General features: G+C 37.0%; 1 protein-coding gene across 2 annotated transcripts in view; it reads left to right on the top strand.

Moving 5' to 3' along the window:
* The first annotated feature begins 2698 nt into the window (after positions 1-2698).
* The window catches only part of Mmp16 (matrix metallopeptidase 16), a 218499-nt gene continuing 201272 nt past the window's right edge, over positions 2699-19925 (top strand). The window contains exons 1-2 of one of the 2 annotated variants that reach the window (XM_076924117.1): positions 2699-2837; positions 2999-3205. In XM_076924117.1, coding sequence (XP_076780232.1) covers positions 3074-3205 — 132 coding nt within the window. In that variant the 5' untranslated portion in view covers positions 2699-2837; positions 2999-3073. Of the gene's footprint in view, positions 3206-19925 lie in introns of both variants that reach the window. The other variant, XM_076924116.1, reaches the window with a different exon arrangement.

Here is a 19925-nt window from a genome sequence, read left to right as displayed (position 1 = left end):
GTTCACTGGTGAATCTTCATTATTCAGGTTAATAAATATTTGCAAGTAATTTTACTTTTTATTATTTTTATTGTTTATGAATTTATTAATTCCTATTTTGAAAATTCTTTTTTTTTTCTTAAGATTATTATTTGAAGGCACCGGTTTCTGAGCTCATTCCATGTGTTCAGCCTTTCTAATTCGATTGCTTTTGAAATTTTGTGTTCTAATCTCTTTATAACCAGTTTGTTCCTGTGGCAAATCTCATGAATAAATTTAAAGATACCCTTTTCTTGATATGTATTTATTTTTATCTTGCTTGATTATATGATTGATTTCTTCCCTTTTTATACTTTATATATAATACCCTCTTTATATAGTTCCACACTAAATGTCCCTCTTCCTCCTTTCCAAGTTTCCTTAGAGAAATGCCTCCTTGCTCATCAGGCCCCACCGTCTCTTCCACTTCCCTGATAACTGTCCTCTTATATTCTGGTTCATTTAGCAAGTCATTCATAAATTAGAGTTCTTTCCTCAAATAGTTCTTTTCAAATGGGTTTCAGTGTTTCCACAGCACCTAGATGACTAAGAAATGTTTTAAAGCTTTTATTACCAACATTTTTGCTAATTTTGCATCTTGTTAGATGTAGTGGCATATAAAAATGTTTATATGTGTGGGTGTGCATATGTATGTGCATATCACATGTCACTGAAATAGCAAAGACAACTAGCAAGCACCCTTCTCTATTACACACCACTTTAATACCTTGAGAGGTTCACACATGAACTCACAGTTCTAGGATTTTCTTTTTCAGCTTGGCCACCAGTATATACAAGATCAAGGATGTTGTGAAAATTCAATGAAATACTAAGACAGGAAACATTCTGCAAATTTTAACTGTCTGCAGTATGTGGAATAGCTTCTTGATATGTCTCCATCACACAAATACACACATACACACTCACTCACACACACACTCACACACATGTACACACAAACGCACACACACTCATATGCTCACAAACACATACACATGGCAGATTATTACAAAGGGCTCCCTGAGTCTCAACTCAAGGGTCTGGGCATATGTTCCACAGGTTTTAACCAAGTAGTAACAAAAAACTTCTGGTCTTCAGCTCCTCCACCCTCCAAGTTTCATACACAAATTATTATTGTCCAATGCAATGTTTGGAAAGCTATTTTTTCCTCAGCATTTTTCTATCTGTTTACTAAATGTGACCTCTTGTGTTCTGCTTCTTGCTTTACTGACTGACCATGAAATACATCTTGTCAGTTCTCTCTTCCATTCTGCCTAGGCAGCTGTCATGTACCTGGAACAATGCTGGCCTTTGCTTTGGCTGCTTTTCTCTCCTGTGGACTCCTCTTCCCCTCTACTGGCTGCCAAGGAGAAGCACATTTATTGGCCTTGCCCCCAGACAGATGCCTGCCCTGCTCCCTTCCCCCTTTCTTTCCAGCCAAAAGTCACCTGCCAAGGGCTGGTATTTGCTGCCTCCCCTGTCCACCTCCTCACACTGCTTCTGTTCAGCTCCATTTTTGCACCCTCTTCTGAAGTTTTCTGGCTCCGTTTGCCAGCCTGGCACACTAGCAGCCTCCCTCCAGTTCCTGCAGTTCCCTGGGCTCTGGGCTCTCTCCAGACCCCTACTCCTGTTAGATTTGCTCCCAGCATCTTCCTGCTGCCCTTGTCAGCTGTTCACAGCCACCAGCCCCACCACCACCTTGGGGTGGTAAGTACTGCTACCTTCCTCAATTTCTATCCATGCTCTACAGCTGCCTTCTCTCCAGTGACTCCACCTTTTCCCTCAGTTGTATTAAAGACCACATCTTTGGAATCCCAGCATTTTGATGGAGTGTTCACCACTCATTTGATGAGGGTAGTTTCACGCTGCTTCTGACTTTGATTGATTGGTCTCCCACCAAAAACCTGTGCCTATTCCCAGAGCTTATAAGACTTATGCAATGATCCTGGGAGACAGCAGGCCACAGAATTAACGGACCCTAACAAAGTTTTTGATGGCAGGAATTTGCTATGTCCATATTACAAACTTGGTGAGTTCCTGTAACTGACCCAGACTACCAACAGCACACAAGAACCTGGGTGTTCTGATTTCCCTCACTAGGGATCATTTTAAACCTCTTTAATTAAGATGCTGAATCCCCTTCAAGACCAGGCCTGGGTTGCTCCTCAGCTTCCACTCGGGTCCACAGCCCAAGCCCCACCCAAGTTCTGGTTGGGGAGGGGCGCACTTGTATTTAGATGCCTGGGCAAGGAGCGAGAGAGATGTAGTAAGAATGGATTCTCCTGAGTCCTAGGTGTCAGACATCTGGATGAGGGACAGGTAATAAGGGAAAAAAAGAGCTCATCACGAACTAGGGCCTTTCACAACGGCCCCGGTACCCAATCCAGTGCGCCAGAATCTAAAAGGCATCCTTGAGTCGTCTCCTTTAAGAAGCGCGCCTGCGTGTGTTTCGGGTGAGTGTGCCTGAGTGTGTGTGTGTGTGTGTGTGTGTGTGTGTGTAGGACCGAGCGCGTGCGCGCGCGTGTGTGGTTTGAGTGTGTGCGCGCGCGGGGCCCCCAAGATCCCCGCAGACCCCGGGAAGGAGGAGTTATGTAGATTACCGATGAACATTCTGGAGGGGAGCAGAGAGGAGGGAAGGAGCAGCGGAGGCAGTGAGCTGGGAGCGGCTGAGGCCCTTCCCGCAGAAACTGGGGGCACCGGCGGCGTAGGAGGTGGAGAAGGCGGAGGACGCACGGGCTGGAGGCGGTGGCTGCGACTCCGCGGCGCTGGGAATCGGAACCGCGGGTGAACTTGGGCGCCACGTTCCGGGCGACGGCCGGGTGAGGATGGTGAACACTTGCCGCCGCTGCTGACCCTGCCTTTCCTCTGTTTCTCCCCGGCCGCCGAGCCTGGCGCCCATCCCCATCCCTGGACGGGTGGGTGAACCTGCAAGCTTTTACCCACCCCAGGACTGGCTTTATTATTATTATTTTCTTTAAAGGAAACAGGGAGTGGGCATTCGGAAAGAGGGAGAAAACGCAGGGGAGCTCGTCCATCCGTTGAGGCACAGTTCACTATGATCTTACTCGCATTCAGCTCTGGAAGAAGGTTGGATTTCGTGCATCGTTCGGGGGTGTTTTTCTTGCAAACCCTGCTTTGGATTTTATGTGCTACAGTCTGCGGAACGGAACAGTATTTCAATGTGGAGGTAAGAGTACGGTGCTTTCTTCCTCTTCCCCTCACTGGGCTGCTCCATGGAACCTTTCCTTTACTTCTTGGATCCTTGTAGCTCAGAGCACATTGTTTGGTCTGCCAGTCAGCAACCAAAACCCTTGTTGAGTTTGCCAGTGTTCTAAGTGATGGATGCCTGGAGACCAACAATCCGTTATCCCCAGCTGCACAAAGCACCATGCTGCATGCTCAGAGACACACTGTAGCATGCTGGTGCTGCTGAGCCAGGGAAAAGGCAAACCTCTATGTACAGCAAACGTGTAGCTTTATAAGAAAGCTTGAGTTTATGCTGCTTACATAGCTAGGGAAACCACGCCGATGGTTGGCATCATGTGCCTGGGTATTGTTCCTGCAATATTTCTCCTTGTGGTCTGTGCCTAACAAAGGGAGGTAAAAATCAAAGAATACAAGGAGAGTATGGGAATACTTGATATGCTTAATAACATCACTTTGTGATAAAACACTCAAGCAGACAGTGTCTTTCTATTAGACATAACTTAATACACTGTAACTAGATCTAACTGTACAGAGGACATGTAATTTAAATCCTCTAAGAGCCTACTCTCTCCCTTCCCGAGGGACTGGAAATAAACGTGGCCCCTTCTAATAGTTTGGAGGTGTGTTTTAAATTTGATTTCACACTGACATGGCAAAGCCTAGACATCTTTGGTTGCCATTTGTTTTACTATGATGGCTTTGGGAACAGACAGCAACAGGAATGGGCAGCTTAAGGATAAGGACTTGTCAGACCTTCGCGAAAGTCCTCTTCCTGTCATCAACTGAGCTCTAAAGCTGGTCATGTGCAGTGAGTCGAGAAAAGCCATGCACACCTGAGCTTTTTGTTGCACAGTTCTTTACACTAACATTGTACTTAAGGTGGAGGCTGTGGGAGGGGCTGGGTAACACAAACTTCTCTTAGTTATCACGGCTTCATATATCTCAAAAGAATTACAATTGAAACTGCGGGGATTGGTGTGGTTCTTGGCTGTTGTAATGAAACTGGTTCTCGTTCCTATTGTGGTGTTAGGAGCTTGTGTTTACACAATAGCTGGACCTGTTGCACACGGTTTGAACATGCTTCATGGAACCAATTTCTAAGCAAAGTGTTCATAATAAGTGCCAGGTGTGGAGGCAGAGTCTTCTATGGACTGTCCTCTGGACTCCATATAATGGGGCAGAAACAATGTATTTGAAAAAAGTAAGAGCCATCATCATAGGAATTAAGAAAGTTTGCAGATGTAAAGTAGAGATATGTTTCAAAGAAACCACAATTTGAAAACCAAAATAGGTTAACTGTTTGAGGCACACAGTTGATTTTTTTCACATACAAACCGCAAAGCAAAGAAGTTGAAGGTGCAGACTTTTCTTGATGACAAAGTTGAACTTTTGGAATTAGCTGTCACTATGGATTTTGTACGAACATTTACATTGGGAGATAATTGCATTGAAATAAAAGAACGACTAGTTCATAGGCTGAAGGAAGGAAACTGTCAAGCTGTAGTTGCTATATACAGAACAGGCTGGTGCTTGGTGGTAGAGGAGGCTGTGATGTAGGGTGAGGCAGAGAGGGTTACAGTAAGTGGTGGTTAGCATCTTGCTTCCTATGAGAATCTGAGCCTGGGTAGATAGCTCCCGGCAAGGGAGAACTCTTAACTTACCTTTACAGGATTGAATGACATCAATGTTTTGATGATTCTTAGGTTTGTTTTGTGGGGCTAAATATAGGTTAGATTGTATTACTTTATATTGGAGTCTCTCAGTCAGTTCAACCGGATATTGTTACCTGAATGAGGTGGAGATACTTTTATTAAAATGATTTCATATTGAATTTCAAATATCTTTTTCCATCTCAAGGTTTATGTGAAGAATAGTTTGCAGATCCGCTTTCCCATTTTTTGGGGCATTTGAGTTATTGCAACCATGCTTATCGCACAATCCAAAGATTTAGCTGACAGATGAAAGAGTCATGTGCCCTCTGAGACCTTAGTAAGCTTACTTAACACAAAGGGAATTTTCTAATGATTTATAGGAGATTGTGTTTCACAGTTTGTATAATTTCCAAATAGCTTTCTAAGCTTTTTAACACTTCTTCGGTTGGATGTCTAGGGTTCTTAAAACACACACACACACACACACACACACACGTGTGATAATATATATGTATATATATAAATAATATATTATATATACGACACGATATATACTATGTATATTAACTATCGAGTAGCTGGTAGTAAAATCAAAATATCATACATTATCTAAGATAATAGAACATTTTCTAACTTGTGTTTATGCCTGATAAATATTTACTAGATATCTCTTTCTAATAGGAAATGCCAACGGGAAGAATATTGCATTACTTCTCCAGGAGAGGCACTTGTAATCCTGGCTGCAAAATAGACACAATGAGAATGGTTTATTCCATTGATTCTCAAAAACAAACAAACAAACCCAAAACTACAAAACCCAGCAGTAGTATCAATAAATCTTGAAGCTCATAGGAGTCTGATCTTTTTTTCCTAGTATACACACTAAGTTATTAAGTTGGACCAGAGCTTTCGACTTATTCCTTTTATGGTGACAACTAAGATTACAATGTTTTACTCATTGAATAACTTAATTTGTAATTATCTCCATACTTTTTATTTTTATGATTTAAGGTAAAAAAAAAATGCCTGTATTTTTTCTCCCTGTAGAAGGGATGGGGCAGAAGTATTCATGTTATTTCTTTCCTGTCTGATTTTTAAGAAAATAAACATTTAGAATACTCTACTTTTAAAATGGATGGTGGAAAAATTTTGATATTCTTATGAAAGCCGGTGATAAAGGTATTTATGCATGGTTTTGAAAAAGCAAATATAGTATCTATTAAATTAAGAAATAGATACTCTCAAAGGTAGTACTATGGATAGATTGTCCATATTTCTCTGCTACTCCTTAAGTAGTCAGTGAATATTTATCACTGAGGTCTCTCTGTATCCTGGAAATGGTAACAGTGTAAAGCAGCACATTACAGGGAAGCAGCATGAATAATATTAACTGAAAGTCAAAAACTGCTGTCATTGGATAGCAGTCTAAGGCTCAGGTATTCATTGGTCAGAAAGCTGAGGTTGTCATTGGTCAGAAGCAGCTAAATTATTAACAAGAAATGTGATTTAGCTCCTATACTTCTGGAATCACTTTATTCTTAATGTCATTACTAGGAATTGGAGATTTCATGATTCTGGAGCTTAGTTTTTGGATGCGTAGATTCTGTTTTATGAAACTTGAACTACATTATAGTTTATGATGGCAATAACTTGTTAACTTAGCATGTCATGTATATTAGCAGTTGTAGATTGATTTTTTGAACAATAATACCTGCTTGTTAGGAGGAAAGAGATTAAAAGCCAGATCTATTGTGAAAATAAAGCATGTAAACTGAATTATGCATACAGCAAAGTAGACCATGGTGATTAGGATTTTTCTGGGGGGAGGAATTTTGTGGAGGTAAAATTTGAGTTTCTTAAAAAAGATTCTATGTGTGCACTGATCATTTACTAAAAGTGTTATGAATTGTGACTGTAATCATTTTAAAAATTTTTCTTGTATATTTTTATATAACTGGTTGAAATTTGTTCATCATTTTCAGGTTTGTCTCATTTGTCTAAAAGGTCAAAGGTTCATTTTGATAGCTGTGTACTGCATTTGAAATTGCCAGTAACTGATTATGAGATATTTTAAGGGACAAAAATAACTATATTTTATAGGTTTAAAAGTGTTGAGCCACTTCTATTTCCCATTTCTTGGTTTCTACTTCATTTAATGCTCCAGATTCATTATTTAATTAGGTCATAAAAATATGTCCAATTCTAACCTCTACCTGTATCGTAGTAGCTGATAACTGATGTGCAGCAGGGGCCCTGTGACTAATTCATAAGTGTGTGTACCTGCTACAGAACTGTAGGCAGAATAAGAACTCCGTATGTGCTAGTCATTTGAAATGTTTCAGAGAGACAGAATCTACAACCAAGAGACCAGAAGTTAACAGTTCTGGGTTCTCCAGCTTCTCCCTGTGTCTCACGTTGGCTCTGCTTTTCTCTCTGGTCGTTGCCTGGATGGGCTTTGCCTACATCTAGAGTTTTTTGGAAGTGCTTCTAAAGGTACACAAACTGGGAAGGCACATTTGTCCTGACTGCCCCTTGAAAATTTCACTGAGATTTGAAGCCACCTCTGTCTGTTCATCTGGATTATTTTCAGACTCTTCTAGAAAATAAAGATCAAGTTATATTTAACAGCCACTTTCTTACTTTTAAAGTAAATTTAAGAGGGCTGCATGTGAAGTTTCTATTTCTGCTTACTCGGGGCATGTAGTTATTAAATAGAAAATCTTAATGAACTCGTTCAGATTAATATTTATATTTTTAAAGTTGAATTGTTATTACATGTCAATTTATTTTATTTTGAGACCCTCTGCAGCTATTCACAGTATACCTTTTCTGAAGATTTATAAGTGACTAATTAGAAGTTTTTCAGGAATGTATTGATAAAGATCAGAAATCGTGACACTCGATTTCCTGGCTTCTATCTAATCCCCTTGCTTCTGTTGGAGCGCTTACCAGTTTCTGAATAGTAGCTTGTTTTGATGTTTTACTGTATAGCTGGTGTATATATGCATATATATTATAGGAGTAACTTATTCACATGATTAAACACAATATATATACATACATATATATGTATATATATATATATATATATATATATATATATAAAATCACTATTGATAGTTGTGAATCAATGTTCATACAGAGGATATTGACATGATAACAGCAAGTTACATAATAGTCTATCAGAGTCAGCCAGTCTGAAAGATGTCATTTAAATATCCTTTCTATTTTTGTATTATAATGTCCTGAAATCAATCATGCTAACATCAGTACATTTTCTTCCTGTGTTTTTTCTTAGACAGTTTAGTTTAAGAATGTGATTTTCCCATTTTGTCATGTCATCTGTTACTATCATAGAATGTCAAGTACAGATTACACCTTCTATTACAAGGCAGAGTTTGCTTAAATCTGTTCACAGTTTAAATAATACCATCCAAAATAGTACTTTATTATTCAAAGAGCATGTGCATCTTTATTCAATTAGGGACCAAGTACATTATAGACCAATTGTAATCACAGATTGAACAACAAGTTCCAAGATGGGACAGGAAAAACATTCTTCATGAAGACAGAGAAATAACACAGTTGTCTTCACATCACCTTGGGGATGACAACGTGATGTCTAGTAGAAATAGTGGGATACAGTGGAGCATGGTGGAGACATCTAGGACAGTGGCATCTGGGCTTTTCAGTAACCACTTTGATCATGGTCAGCTCATGTTTTTCGTTGACATTTTCTGAAGAAGCAAGTATTAAAATAAACTACCAATAATGCTATGATGTTTGTAAATTGACAAGATTCAAAAATCACCTTGGAGACAAATCTCTTGGGTCGGTCTATGAGAGATTTTTTTAGGTGGGAGACTCATCCTAAGTATGGATGAATAAGTAAGACAGGAATGGAAACTGAGCACAATGGAAACTGAGCACCTGTTCTCACAAGCTCTGCCTTTTCTCCCACAAGGAACCATACCTTCTAGCTGTGAACCCACAGAAATCCTTCCCTTAAGTTACTTAGGTATTTTACCACAGTAACGAGAGAAAGCAAAACAAAACAAAACCCCAAACGTTCTCCTTCAAATGAACATAAAAGGCCATTTTCAAATTTACAATAGTTGGTATCTGTTTCATTATAGGTTGTATATATAACCATGTATGTGTTGTATATATAGCCATGAAATAACAGGTGTGGGATATACATACATACCACACAATTTGAGAACAATTTAGGTTTCAGAGGTAAATATTTCAAGTTTTCTCTAAATTGAAAGCTTCTGGGCTATACATGGTTATAAATTACATATAACCACATTACTATCTCTAGCAGCAAAGTGAACTTCATCCTCAAGTATCATTCCAGTTTTGTTACTAAGAAAAATACCAGCATCATATGATATGTAAGGTTAAAATGAACTTTTTACCAAGGTAGCAAATTGTAAAAATTAAATATTAGAAACAAGAACATGTTATTCTACAAAAATATATATGTCACCTACAAGTGGTATTTTTTTAAGAAAAAAGGAAGTTGGAATATGTTTACTGAGTTTCTTGAGGGTGTATCACAAAATTGATTATCTATCTATCTATCTATCTATCATTTATCTATCTAAACATCTATCCATCCTATCTATTATGCATGTAGTATGTATGTATGTATGTATGTATGTATTTATGTATGTATGTGTGTATGTATGTATCCACCTAGCTAGCTATAATCTATCATATCTGTCTCTCATTTTTGTTGTCTTGTTATCTCCTATCTGTCTAGGTATCATGTGTGTTCATTTTCCCTATGGTGGAAGATAATTTTGACACATCATCTGAGTGTTAGTTTATCTTTCTCACCACATATTTAATTTTGACCCCGAGGAATATTTATTTCATGAAATATGCAGCTAATATTATCAATGAGAAATTCTGTGCAAAATGTAAGTGTTAAGTAATCGTTTAAGTAATGCCTAAGAAAAAAGTTCTTTTGTGTTACTTTTTTTTAGGAAAGTTATTTGTAGAATTCTGATGTGACTTTCAAACAATCCTTGATTGGTGCTTCCTGTCATAGCTCTGAGTTCATGGTGTTACAACACCTACACCAATGGTACACTGCTTTTTAATGTTTAGATTTGTAGGCAGCTTGGTGAGCTGATTAAGGTTGATTAAATGTGACCTCTGAGTGCAGTATATGAAAAGAGGCTAGAGGGCGCAATTGAGCTATCTACTAAATACTACCATGTTTAGAAGAACTTGGTTTGAAAATCAAGGAAATTAGGTAGAATTAAATGCCACCAAAAGACTCATAGACAATCAAAGGAGTTTTTTTTTAAAGAAGTCATCCAACACATAGCTCATGATTTAAGATGTCACCTGGCTTGAATGGCATTCACTTGGAAACAAGAATTACATATTTCTTCAACTCAGATGCAAATTAATGTTTCTTTGGGGAAAAAAAAAAACAAAAACAAAACCATGATGTTCTGAGCCTGTCAGTGTGCTAAAGAAGGTGATGTAGCACTGCTTCATATATTCTTCTTCATAGTTGTTGGAAAGGTCATAACCTATGTTTTCAGTGACTGCACTTGTTTTTGATATGTCCAAAATGACTCATGCACTTAGAAATGAGATGATTACGTTTAGTTTGATAATGTCTGCTATATTGTGTGTCACAAACATCAAATTTTAAATATACAAATAATTATTTAATCCTTTAATATCCACTTGTATTATTTTCCTAATATTTATTAGGATCATATTCAATGACTATTTTCCAATGAAGACAGGTTTTGAAATACAGTTTATGCCTATTGTTTTCAAGATGAGGAAGAAGTTATTCACCAAATTATCAAATTAAAATTTTTAAACAGGAGCTTCAGTAGTCTTTCAATTTGAAAAACTTATAATTTATATGAATGATTATTATATGGGATAAGTGTATGGATAAGAAGATAATGTCTAATACCTTAGAGAGTACCAACATTTAATTAAGGAATAACTTACTCATAAATGTAATTCAGGTTTTAGAAATGTGTTTTAGTCTAGTCAGTTAAGTCAGATATGGATAAATAAAATAAGCTACGTTCTCAGGAGAAATAGTTATTAGAAGGATGTAAATTATTGAATGGAATGAAAATTTCAACTATTTGGTTTAGCTATAGACAAGAGAAGGCAGAGAAAAATCTTTCTCTTCTAGAGGAAGCTGGATACTGTCATTAATGGGATTTAATGTCTCAGAATTGTGTAGGCTTGATGCGACATGAGGCACGTGCCTCCGCATGTGTCTGCCATAGTCAACCTCAGTGAATATCACCAGAAGAATTTTTTCCTATGGGAACTTTTCAGAGTGGAATCAGTGTCATGTGATAATCATTTGTAACAATTGATACTTGTTTTTATTTTAGATATTCATCTTCTGTGCATTCATTCTCTCTTTAAACATTTGCTGGCCTGTTTCTTCTCATGGGTCTTCTTGTATCTTCTAGTGTCTTGGGGCATCTAATATTTTCAGAATATTTCCAAATCCTCTTTACAAGTTAGAAATGCTAGGAGAAGCCAAATGTCTATCCCTCCCTTCTTTCATCATGAGTAAAATGAAAGAGATGCTAGTAGGTTTCAGGAAGTAATGAATGCCCAGTTGCTTGCATGCCATTGAGAACAAACTTAGTCTGGAACACTGCCAGTTACAGATAAAACCTTTCCTGTAGATGAATGTTCTCAGTATTGCAGCAACTTTCCTCATGTCTCTGACGCTGACTGCTTTGCACCTGTATGGGATTAAGGATAATTGTTTACTCCATGGGTAATTCAGAATTATGGGGCAGCATTTGCTTCCAGCAGGTATGCTATCTTCATTGTTTGTAGATAGCACAAGCCTTTAATGACAGTACGGAAACCCTGTAAACAGTCACTCATCCTTGAGACTGAGAGCAGGAGGAGTCTTACTTCTTGTAGTCTCTCTTATGACTAGAAGTGCAGAAATAGACATCTTTTGCCATTATATACTAATTAGAAAAAACATCTGGAATATTATTTCAATGGAACAACCACACACTTATTCAGATGTTTCAATTTAAGCATAAAACAATGTTAGATAACAATTAAATGCTTAAACTGTAAAAGTGTTTAAATATCTTGCATTAGCGCATTTCATTATCACTATAGCATTGTGAGCCAGCACAACTTTTTCACCTTCACAATGAGGAAGGACTGAGGATCTTGCCAGAGACACATTCCAATGAAGTGTTTGGAGAGAAGTCTAGAATTAAAGTAGGAAGTCTGTATCTAGAACACAGGTTCCTAAGTCAGTTTAGGTGAGAAGTGGTTTCCAGGTTCCCAGGGAGGAACATTGGGTCCACTTTCACTTATGACGTCTCTTATACTCCAACCTAAAAATAAATATTTAATATACATAGTCAATGCAAGGGGAGTAAAAACTGAATAGCAGGCCTAGGTTTAAATGCTTGATTCAACGGTGATTATCTACATACAGATCAGTAAAGTTTTAGTGTTAAATGTCTGCTATGATTTTTAAGCATTAGAAATTTGTAACTTATCTAAGACATGATCTGACATTACATATTATATTAGATGAATTATAATCTTATTTCTTAACAAATTGTAAAGGCTTAGTTTACTATTGAATATGAAGTTCAGAGGTCATAAACATTTCATCATAAAATGTGATGAAATGTATTGACCATTGTAGAAGCATAAAAGAATGCTTTCATTAGAGGTTAATGTTATGGTGCCCTTCAGGAAGGCATGCTTGTATGAAAGACTGTGCGTTTGTGTGTGTCTGTAGCTGTTGTGGCATATGGTTTTTGGTAATTTCTGTGTTTATATTTTTATTAATTTTATAGAAAGTTCAAGATAACAGATATTCTATTTCAAAAAAATTATTTGTAATATAAAGAAAATGTCTTACTAGTGCAGAACACACATACACCCTCACACACACACACGTACACACACACACGCATGTGCACACACACACACACACAGACAATGACAGAGAGAACAGAGACAGAGAGAGGGTAGATGCCTCAAAAGATAATTGGGTAAATCTCCACATCTTGTCATAAGGCCTCAGATCCACTCCCTGCCATATTTGTACAGATTACAAGTTGGTGACTGATGCATATGTATTAAATAACTTCTTTGGGTCTTATGATTGTTACTGTGTGTAGCTTCCATGACTCATAATCTATTCATTCGTCTTTTAAAGGAGATTTATGTCTAAACCAGCTTGCTAGGGTAAACTCTAGATGGTTTTGTGAAGTTATCAGTGTTAAATCCTTATCCTATAACTTTTTTGCTTCCCCTTGAAGCAGTGCATCCCAATGCGTATGAGAGTTTTAGGTACCTTGCCTCTTACACACTGTAAATTTTACGTACCTTGTCCCTTACATACTGTGAACTTGAGTGGGTAGAGTTACTGACTCATTCTTCAGTTACTCACATGTAAAAGAAGGAAGATATTGATCAAGTTTATAGTAAGATTAAAGATTTAGGGACAGATATTGAACAATGATGAAATAACATTTTCAGAATAAGCGTTACTTATGTACATAAAAACATATTTTTCTTTATCCCCTCCATCGTAAAATGTCTCTCAATATGCATAAAATAAATAAAATCATGATTTCTAGTAACTTAATGTTTAGTAGAGAATCAGCAACCTCTAGGAGTTGAGACCAAAAAAGGTTAGCTGTTTCTTTAATGTTTTTTAAAAATGTAACTAAGAGGAAAAAGCTAGTTTTGGCCAAGCCAGACTCTCACGATATAGAAAGAGCTACGTATGGGGAGACTGAGGTGCCTAGAGTTCATAGGTCAATGGCTTAGGGTTTCTATTGCTGTGAAGAGACACCAAAAATGACCAAGGTAACATTTATAAAGGCAAATATTTGATTGGGACTGGCTTGGAGGTTCTGAGGTTCAGTCTACTATCATCATGGTAGGAAGTAAGGCAGCATGCAGAGAGTTGTGGTGCTAGAAGGGCCAAAAATTCTACATCTTGTTCCAAAGGTAACTAGAAGACTGGCATCTTCAGGCAGCTAGAAGAAAGCTCTCTTCTGTGATGAGGAGGACCTGTGCATAGGAGGAGACCTCCAAAGCCCACACCCATAATGACACACTTTTTTCAACAAGGCTACACCTCCTAATAGTACTATTCCCTTTGGGCCAAGCATATTGAAACTACCACAGTCAACATCCTAGAGAGAAGATAATACAAAGAAGGAGAACATGAATGATCTCTAGAGGTTTCTTTCCTTGCAGTTGCTGTACCTTCCTGTGAAGTCACTAAGGAGAGAGAGGGGAAGCGACCAAATAGATTCGAGGATGTTATATTGGCTATTTAGCAAGCAATGGCAATAATGCCTGCTAACCTGCTCTAGGCAGATAGTAAAACCTCATTTTTCATGGGGTATTTGTAGAGTACTCAAAATTATCCTGCCATGTTAGATGGGAAATAACTATCCCAAATGCAGGAAACTATGTTTCTGATTAACAATTCGTAAAGTCTGATGAGTTGGAACATTTCTAAGCGACTTAGTATGAAGCTCCATAGGATTGATTGGAATAAATAGATATATCATACTCCAAATGGTAAAACTCATTGTGTTTGTCATCAAATGAAAACTTACTAAGCATCGAGATGGTAAGTGAAGCAGGGATAAATCAGAGAGAGAAATGTTGGCCATACAATCAGGAGGACCTGAGGCTAGACCTTTAGCACTCACTCAAGAAAGAAGGGAGCATAGACCTGAATGCCAGAGTTGGAGACAGCAGCATCCTTGAGGTTTATCAGCCAGCTCATCTATCTGAATAGACCAAGGAAACTCTTGGTAGAGAATCTATCTCTAAAAATAAGTCGGAGGGTGAACAGGGAGAAGTGATGTTGTGCTGTGGCCTCCACACACATGATAACACACACGGACAGTTCCTGTCCAGCATATAATTCATGTGTGTGGAAAGAAGCACAAAAGGACAGTTATCAATAAAGAGAGAACCTAGTGCACGTCATTGAAACCAAAACATGGCACAGATATTAAAATTAGAAAATAAAAATGTTGGGTAATTATATCCGTATTATTTATGGTCAAAAGTTGACACTGTAATCAAGCTAATGGTGGATTAAATTCCTCTACAAGCAGGCGATAACTTCATATACTGTGTCCTATAAATGGACATGAGAAAGAATAAATTGAAATGTTAAAATGCTTAGCTGTAGACTACCCTGTTGTTCAGCACTTGCGTTTAGTTGAGTAGTGTCTTCCCGTGGCTAAAACATTACAGGGATACCAATGCCTTTCTTTTCTTTCTTTGTTTCTTTGCTTCTTTCTTTCCTTCTTTAATTTCTAGTTTGGATCTCTCTTCTCAGTTGCACCTCTGTTCTCCTCTGTCATCCTTATGAGCAAGAGACTGATCTCTTACCTCTACATTTCCTTCACTTGTTTTTTCAACTGCATCACTGCTACTGCCTGACCACATGGGTATAAATCACAAGCCTAGATATCAGTCTTCCTGCTACCTGGTGCTCAGTCACTTCAGACCATTTGCCTCATGCCCTGTATTTAAATTGATTTTCAGTCTTTTTATTTCCTTTGAACAGCCTGATTTTTGGGCCTTAGCAGCTCTAGTCTTCACATGCTGTATTATTCCATGGCTCTTGTACAAGACTTCTCATTGTCAAAGCTCACCCCTCTATCTAGCCTCATAGAAAAACATCCAATGTCTGCATCCTGGGATAAATCACAGGGATGGTCTCTACACATCTAAAAGGATATTAAAACTCAAATAGCTCTAACATGTTCTTTGTATCTGTGGTAGATTATTAGAAAGACCTGATAAACCTTAAAGTATTTACTTACAAATCCACAAAGGATGGTGTTGATATATTTGTGTTATAAAAATACTTTATAAAAAATTAAACAGTACAAAACTTTAAGAAAAAGAGCAGTGGTTTACATTTTCTCAAATAGCAGCTGTGGCTGTAGCTAGATGAAAAAAGAGCTCAATTTTTCTTCATACTTTTGCATTTACATAAGCAATGTTACAAAATATTATGCATAGCCTCTAGTGAGCTCAAGTAAATGAGGGTAAATGGACAGATTTCATAGAAATTTATAAAAAGTGTTTAATCTAGGAGGCACTGAAGAGCCTTAAGACATTTTGGTTCATATATATATATATATATATATATATATATATATATATATTATACACACATGTTCATATGTATCTCCTGCTGAGTCTGTTTCGTCTAGCTGTGGGTATATGATTGCAACGCTGTCTACTTTGTACTAGATAATCAGTTAGGGGATTCATTCTTGTGAATGGCTCATTCTCCATTTTTATAAGCAGTCATTGGTGGCCTGTTGTTTTTTATTTAGTGGTGGTTTTTGCACCACATTATTGCATCTATTGATATTGTTATTGTTCAGGTATTGAGTAGGATGCATCATGTTGAGTTATTATAGGTGCTTCCCTATCATTTTATTATTATAAAATAATAATTATTATTAGTTAGCTTCCCTATCATTTCTAAAAAACAAAATATCACAGCAGATTTTAAGTATCACGGTTGAAAATCCATTGAATTGCTCACTAAATGCTAAGACTTGGCCTGTAGATGTTTAATAGGTAAATTCCAGTTCACTCTGCTTTTGTGTGCCTTTGAGCTTTGATGCTCCTCTCACTTGAACTCTATAGGCCAAATGCATATTTGTACGGAGAGAAATTAAAAGAGACTGAAAGAATTTTTCCCTTTTGCTGAGAGCATAGGAATACATTTAGACTATCAGAGCCAATTAAGTGCCTTGCAAATAATCTGCTGTCCAGGTGTTGTGTAATAGATCCAATCTGTTTTCCACAGTAAAGTGCAGCTAACTATGAGACAGTATATTTATTTGGCCTTCATTGTGTTCGATGACCTGGAGATTGCTTTGCTAACACTAAAGAGTTTACTAGCGCTATACTCAGGGAACAAATGGGTTATATCACCTATATTCAAAGGCATCAGTGGCTAATATTTTCTTATCCATTTCTGTTTTGTCTTTTATCTCATTACATCTCCTGCATGATCATATACAATGAATAGCTACTTATGTTTAATTGTCAATTATTAACGTTATAAAGAATTAAAACTTGCTTATTTTATACACAGTAATTCTAAATATATTGCTTATTGGCTTTAAATTTACACCAAAGTTCAGAGACTAAGAGGAGAGTATGACTCAGTGGTAATTTGACGGTGAAAGTTAATATGAACAATATCATAAAAAGCTGAAATTTAGTATTACATTACCCACTTCTGTAGCCAGCATTTGCTTTTCTCATATTTCTTTTAATTTATTTTTCCTTTATTTTATATTTATGTTGTGTTAACTCTGCTTTGTAATATTCTTAAAGTTTGAAACTTTGAATTAGTTATTTCCATGTTTTCATGACGATTCTATTGGTGGGAGGTTGAATTTTTAAAAAAAAAGACAAAAAGAAAAACAATAGATAGACCATCGTTACCATCACTGTCATCACCATCATCATCGTCATGATCATCATTGTCTGGAGTTGGAAATTTTTATTCAACATTTTCATTTAAGATTCAGTATCATGACAGTACAAGAATCCGTGTGATCCAACTCAAACAGTAAAGAATGTTTTTCTTAAAATATGAATGTTGTTCAGACTGTTGACTAGGTGGACCAAGCAAGCAAGGGGCACATTTCTATTAGTTCTCTAGAATTTCATACACAGTATTTCATTCATATCCATCCCAACTTCTCTGTAACCTACATTTCTTCACAATTTTTAAACCTCTTGCCTGTACAAAGCCCTCTCATGTAACCCCAATTCTGCCTTTACTCTCTTGTTATAGTAGTTTCTCTGTGCCATGTGGGTCCCTTACTCACTGCCATGCTTTTCCTTTACAATCTAGGTGAAAGAAAATGATACTAGTATGTACTTACTTCCAAGTCCACTGAGCAAAACCCAGGAGAAGCTTTAAGATTAGTCCACATTAGGGCATTTAATCTCCTGGAACTTCAGAGAATGTGTGAGCTCCATAAGGACAAGTTCTGGAGCTAGGAGCAGTAGAGAAAAGTGGTCTTTCCAGAAACTGAATAGGCATATTGTATAGGTCATCAACAGTAGATGCCTTAGACAGAGGAATTGCTTTGTCCTTGCTATTTGTTTGACCTCTTGTCATTCATCTACCTTTTCTCCCCTTCTATATCTTCAGCTATCCTACTAGCATCTGCTCATTTCCTTCTCTACTTTCTTTCCAACATTTTTTTGTTTGTCATTTTCTTTGTCACCTCTGGGTACATTTTGATTGTACAATGCCTGTACATCAGAGCCGTGACTGTCTGGTGAATGCTATCACACATGCAGAATGAAAGCCGTGGAGAAAGGGGCAATGAAGTCATCATTTAGGTACAGATTACATAACAAAGACAGGATATAGACTAAGTGTACATCATAGCATGGAGACAAAACACCCAGCTGATCAAGGTTGGTATTGAGCAGTAATTTGGCCTTTTGGTATTTAAGTTTTCTTTCAAGTTGGAGACATTCAGAAATAGATAACCTTTTCCCCCATCTCCCAACAAATCACTTTACTGACTGAGACATCTTCCTGGCCCCACAATTTTTTTTTAAGTTAGGGAATTATAGATATGTTTGTTTCTATGTTTAACCACATACTTCATTAAAATATCTGAAATATTAATAAAAACAATAAAAGAAACAGTCTCAAAAGAAAAGGGAGTCAAACAAGAAAACTTAGAACTTTAGACTTCAGGGCCCACGTGAATTTATGAACATGCAGGATAGGTAAATCATTTGTTAGATGTCAGAAATCATTAGGGTAAACTACAGATGAGTGAGATCCTTCTATCATGTGGGCTGTTGCCTGCTATGACAAAATACAATGTGAAATATTAAAGTTTCATCTGTTTGAATATTCATGAGCATGTAACTTTATTAGTGTGATTCTTACAAACCAATTTTGGTGAAACGAAATAATCAAGAGTGAAAGTATATTTATAAATATTTTCTGAGTTCAAACAATGGCAAATTCATTTTGCTTCCAATGATTTTATTTGGGATATATTCCTTTTCTCAGTAGCAGAAATAAATTGTGCTGTAGCTATATTCACTCATCTCAGCCTTAGGCATTTTAAACAACAGTGTCTTTCTTTCATCTTTGTTTAAGTTTATGTGCAGTGTTACAACTAAACAGATTCCTAACTATATACACATCATGTCATATCTGTTTATACATCTCACTGTTCATAAGGGACAGATTTAGAGTATAGCATGCATATTCATGTGTAATTCAAAGAGAGCTTTTGAAAATCAATCAACTTTTTATATGTGTCTTAGTATCTTTGTCTTACTTTTGAGATTTGTAGCAAATAAGTCACAGAGATATTAGAATGAAAGAAATATTTGCCTGTTTCCAGGACAGAATAACAGGGAGGATTAGACAAACAACTTAAAACTTGTTTTGAGTTGCTGCATGTAAGACATTCATGTTATAGTTATTGATCGGAAAAAGGCAGAGGAAGGATTAAAAGGAGGGCACACAAAGAATGAGACAATCTTGGGAAAGGACTTCCCCCTCCTTTTAGGTTATCTTTGAAAGGATTACCTTTGTTTCAGAATTATTACAAAGATCTCTAATGAGAGATCTCCTTGTTTCTTTGAGGTAGATTTTAAATCAAGAATAAGGGGCACGTGAGATGGGAAAGATTAAGAGTTCTTGTCATCAATTCTAATAATCTCAGTTTAATTCTCATATGGCGGAAGGAGGCAATAGACTCCCACAAGTTGTCTTTTGACTTCATACAAGTGCTATGACACATGTATCCATACAAATGCTCACACATAATAATTAAATGAATGTCAACAAAGTTTATATTAAGAATGATGCTGGTTTGTGCAAAGTAGAGCAAGTCTTTTTTTATATTTTAGTGAAATTATATATGGAAGTTATTCTAATAAAGGTTTATGTAATACCAGATGTAACATTAGTCTTTGTTCTTCCTTGTTTTC

Source organism: Arvicanthis niloticus, chromosome 25, assembly GCF_011762505.2.
Source record: "Arvicanthis niloticus isolate mArvNil1 chromosome 25, mArvNil1.pat.X, whole genome shotgun sequence".
Classification (NCBI taxonomy): domain Eukaryota; kingdom Metazoa; phylum Chordata; class Mammalia; order Rodentia; family Muridae; genus Arvicanthis; species Arvicanthis niloticus.
Note: the sequence above shows the minus strand (reverse complement) of the source record. Positions and strands in the feature narration are given on the sequence as shown.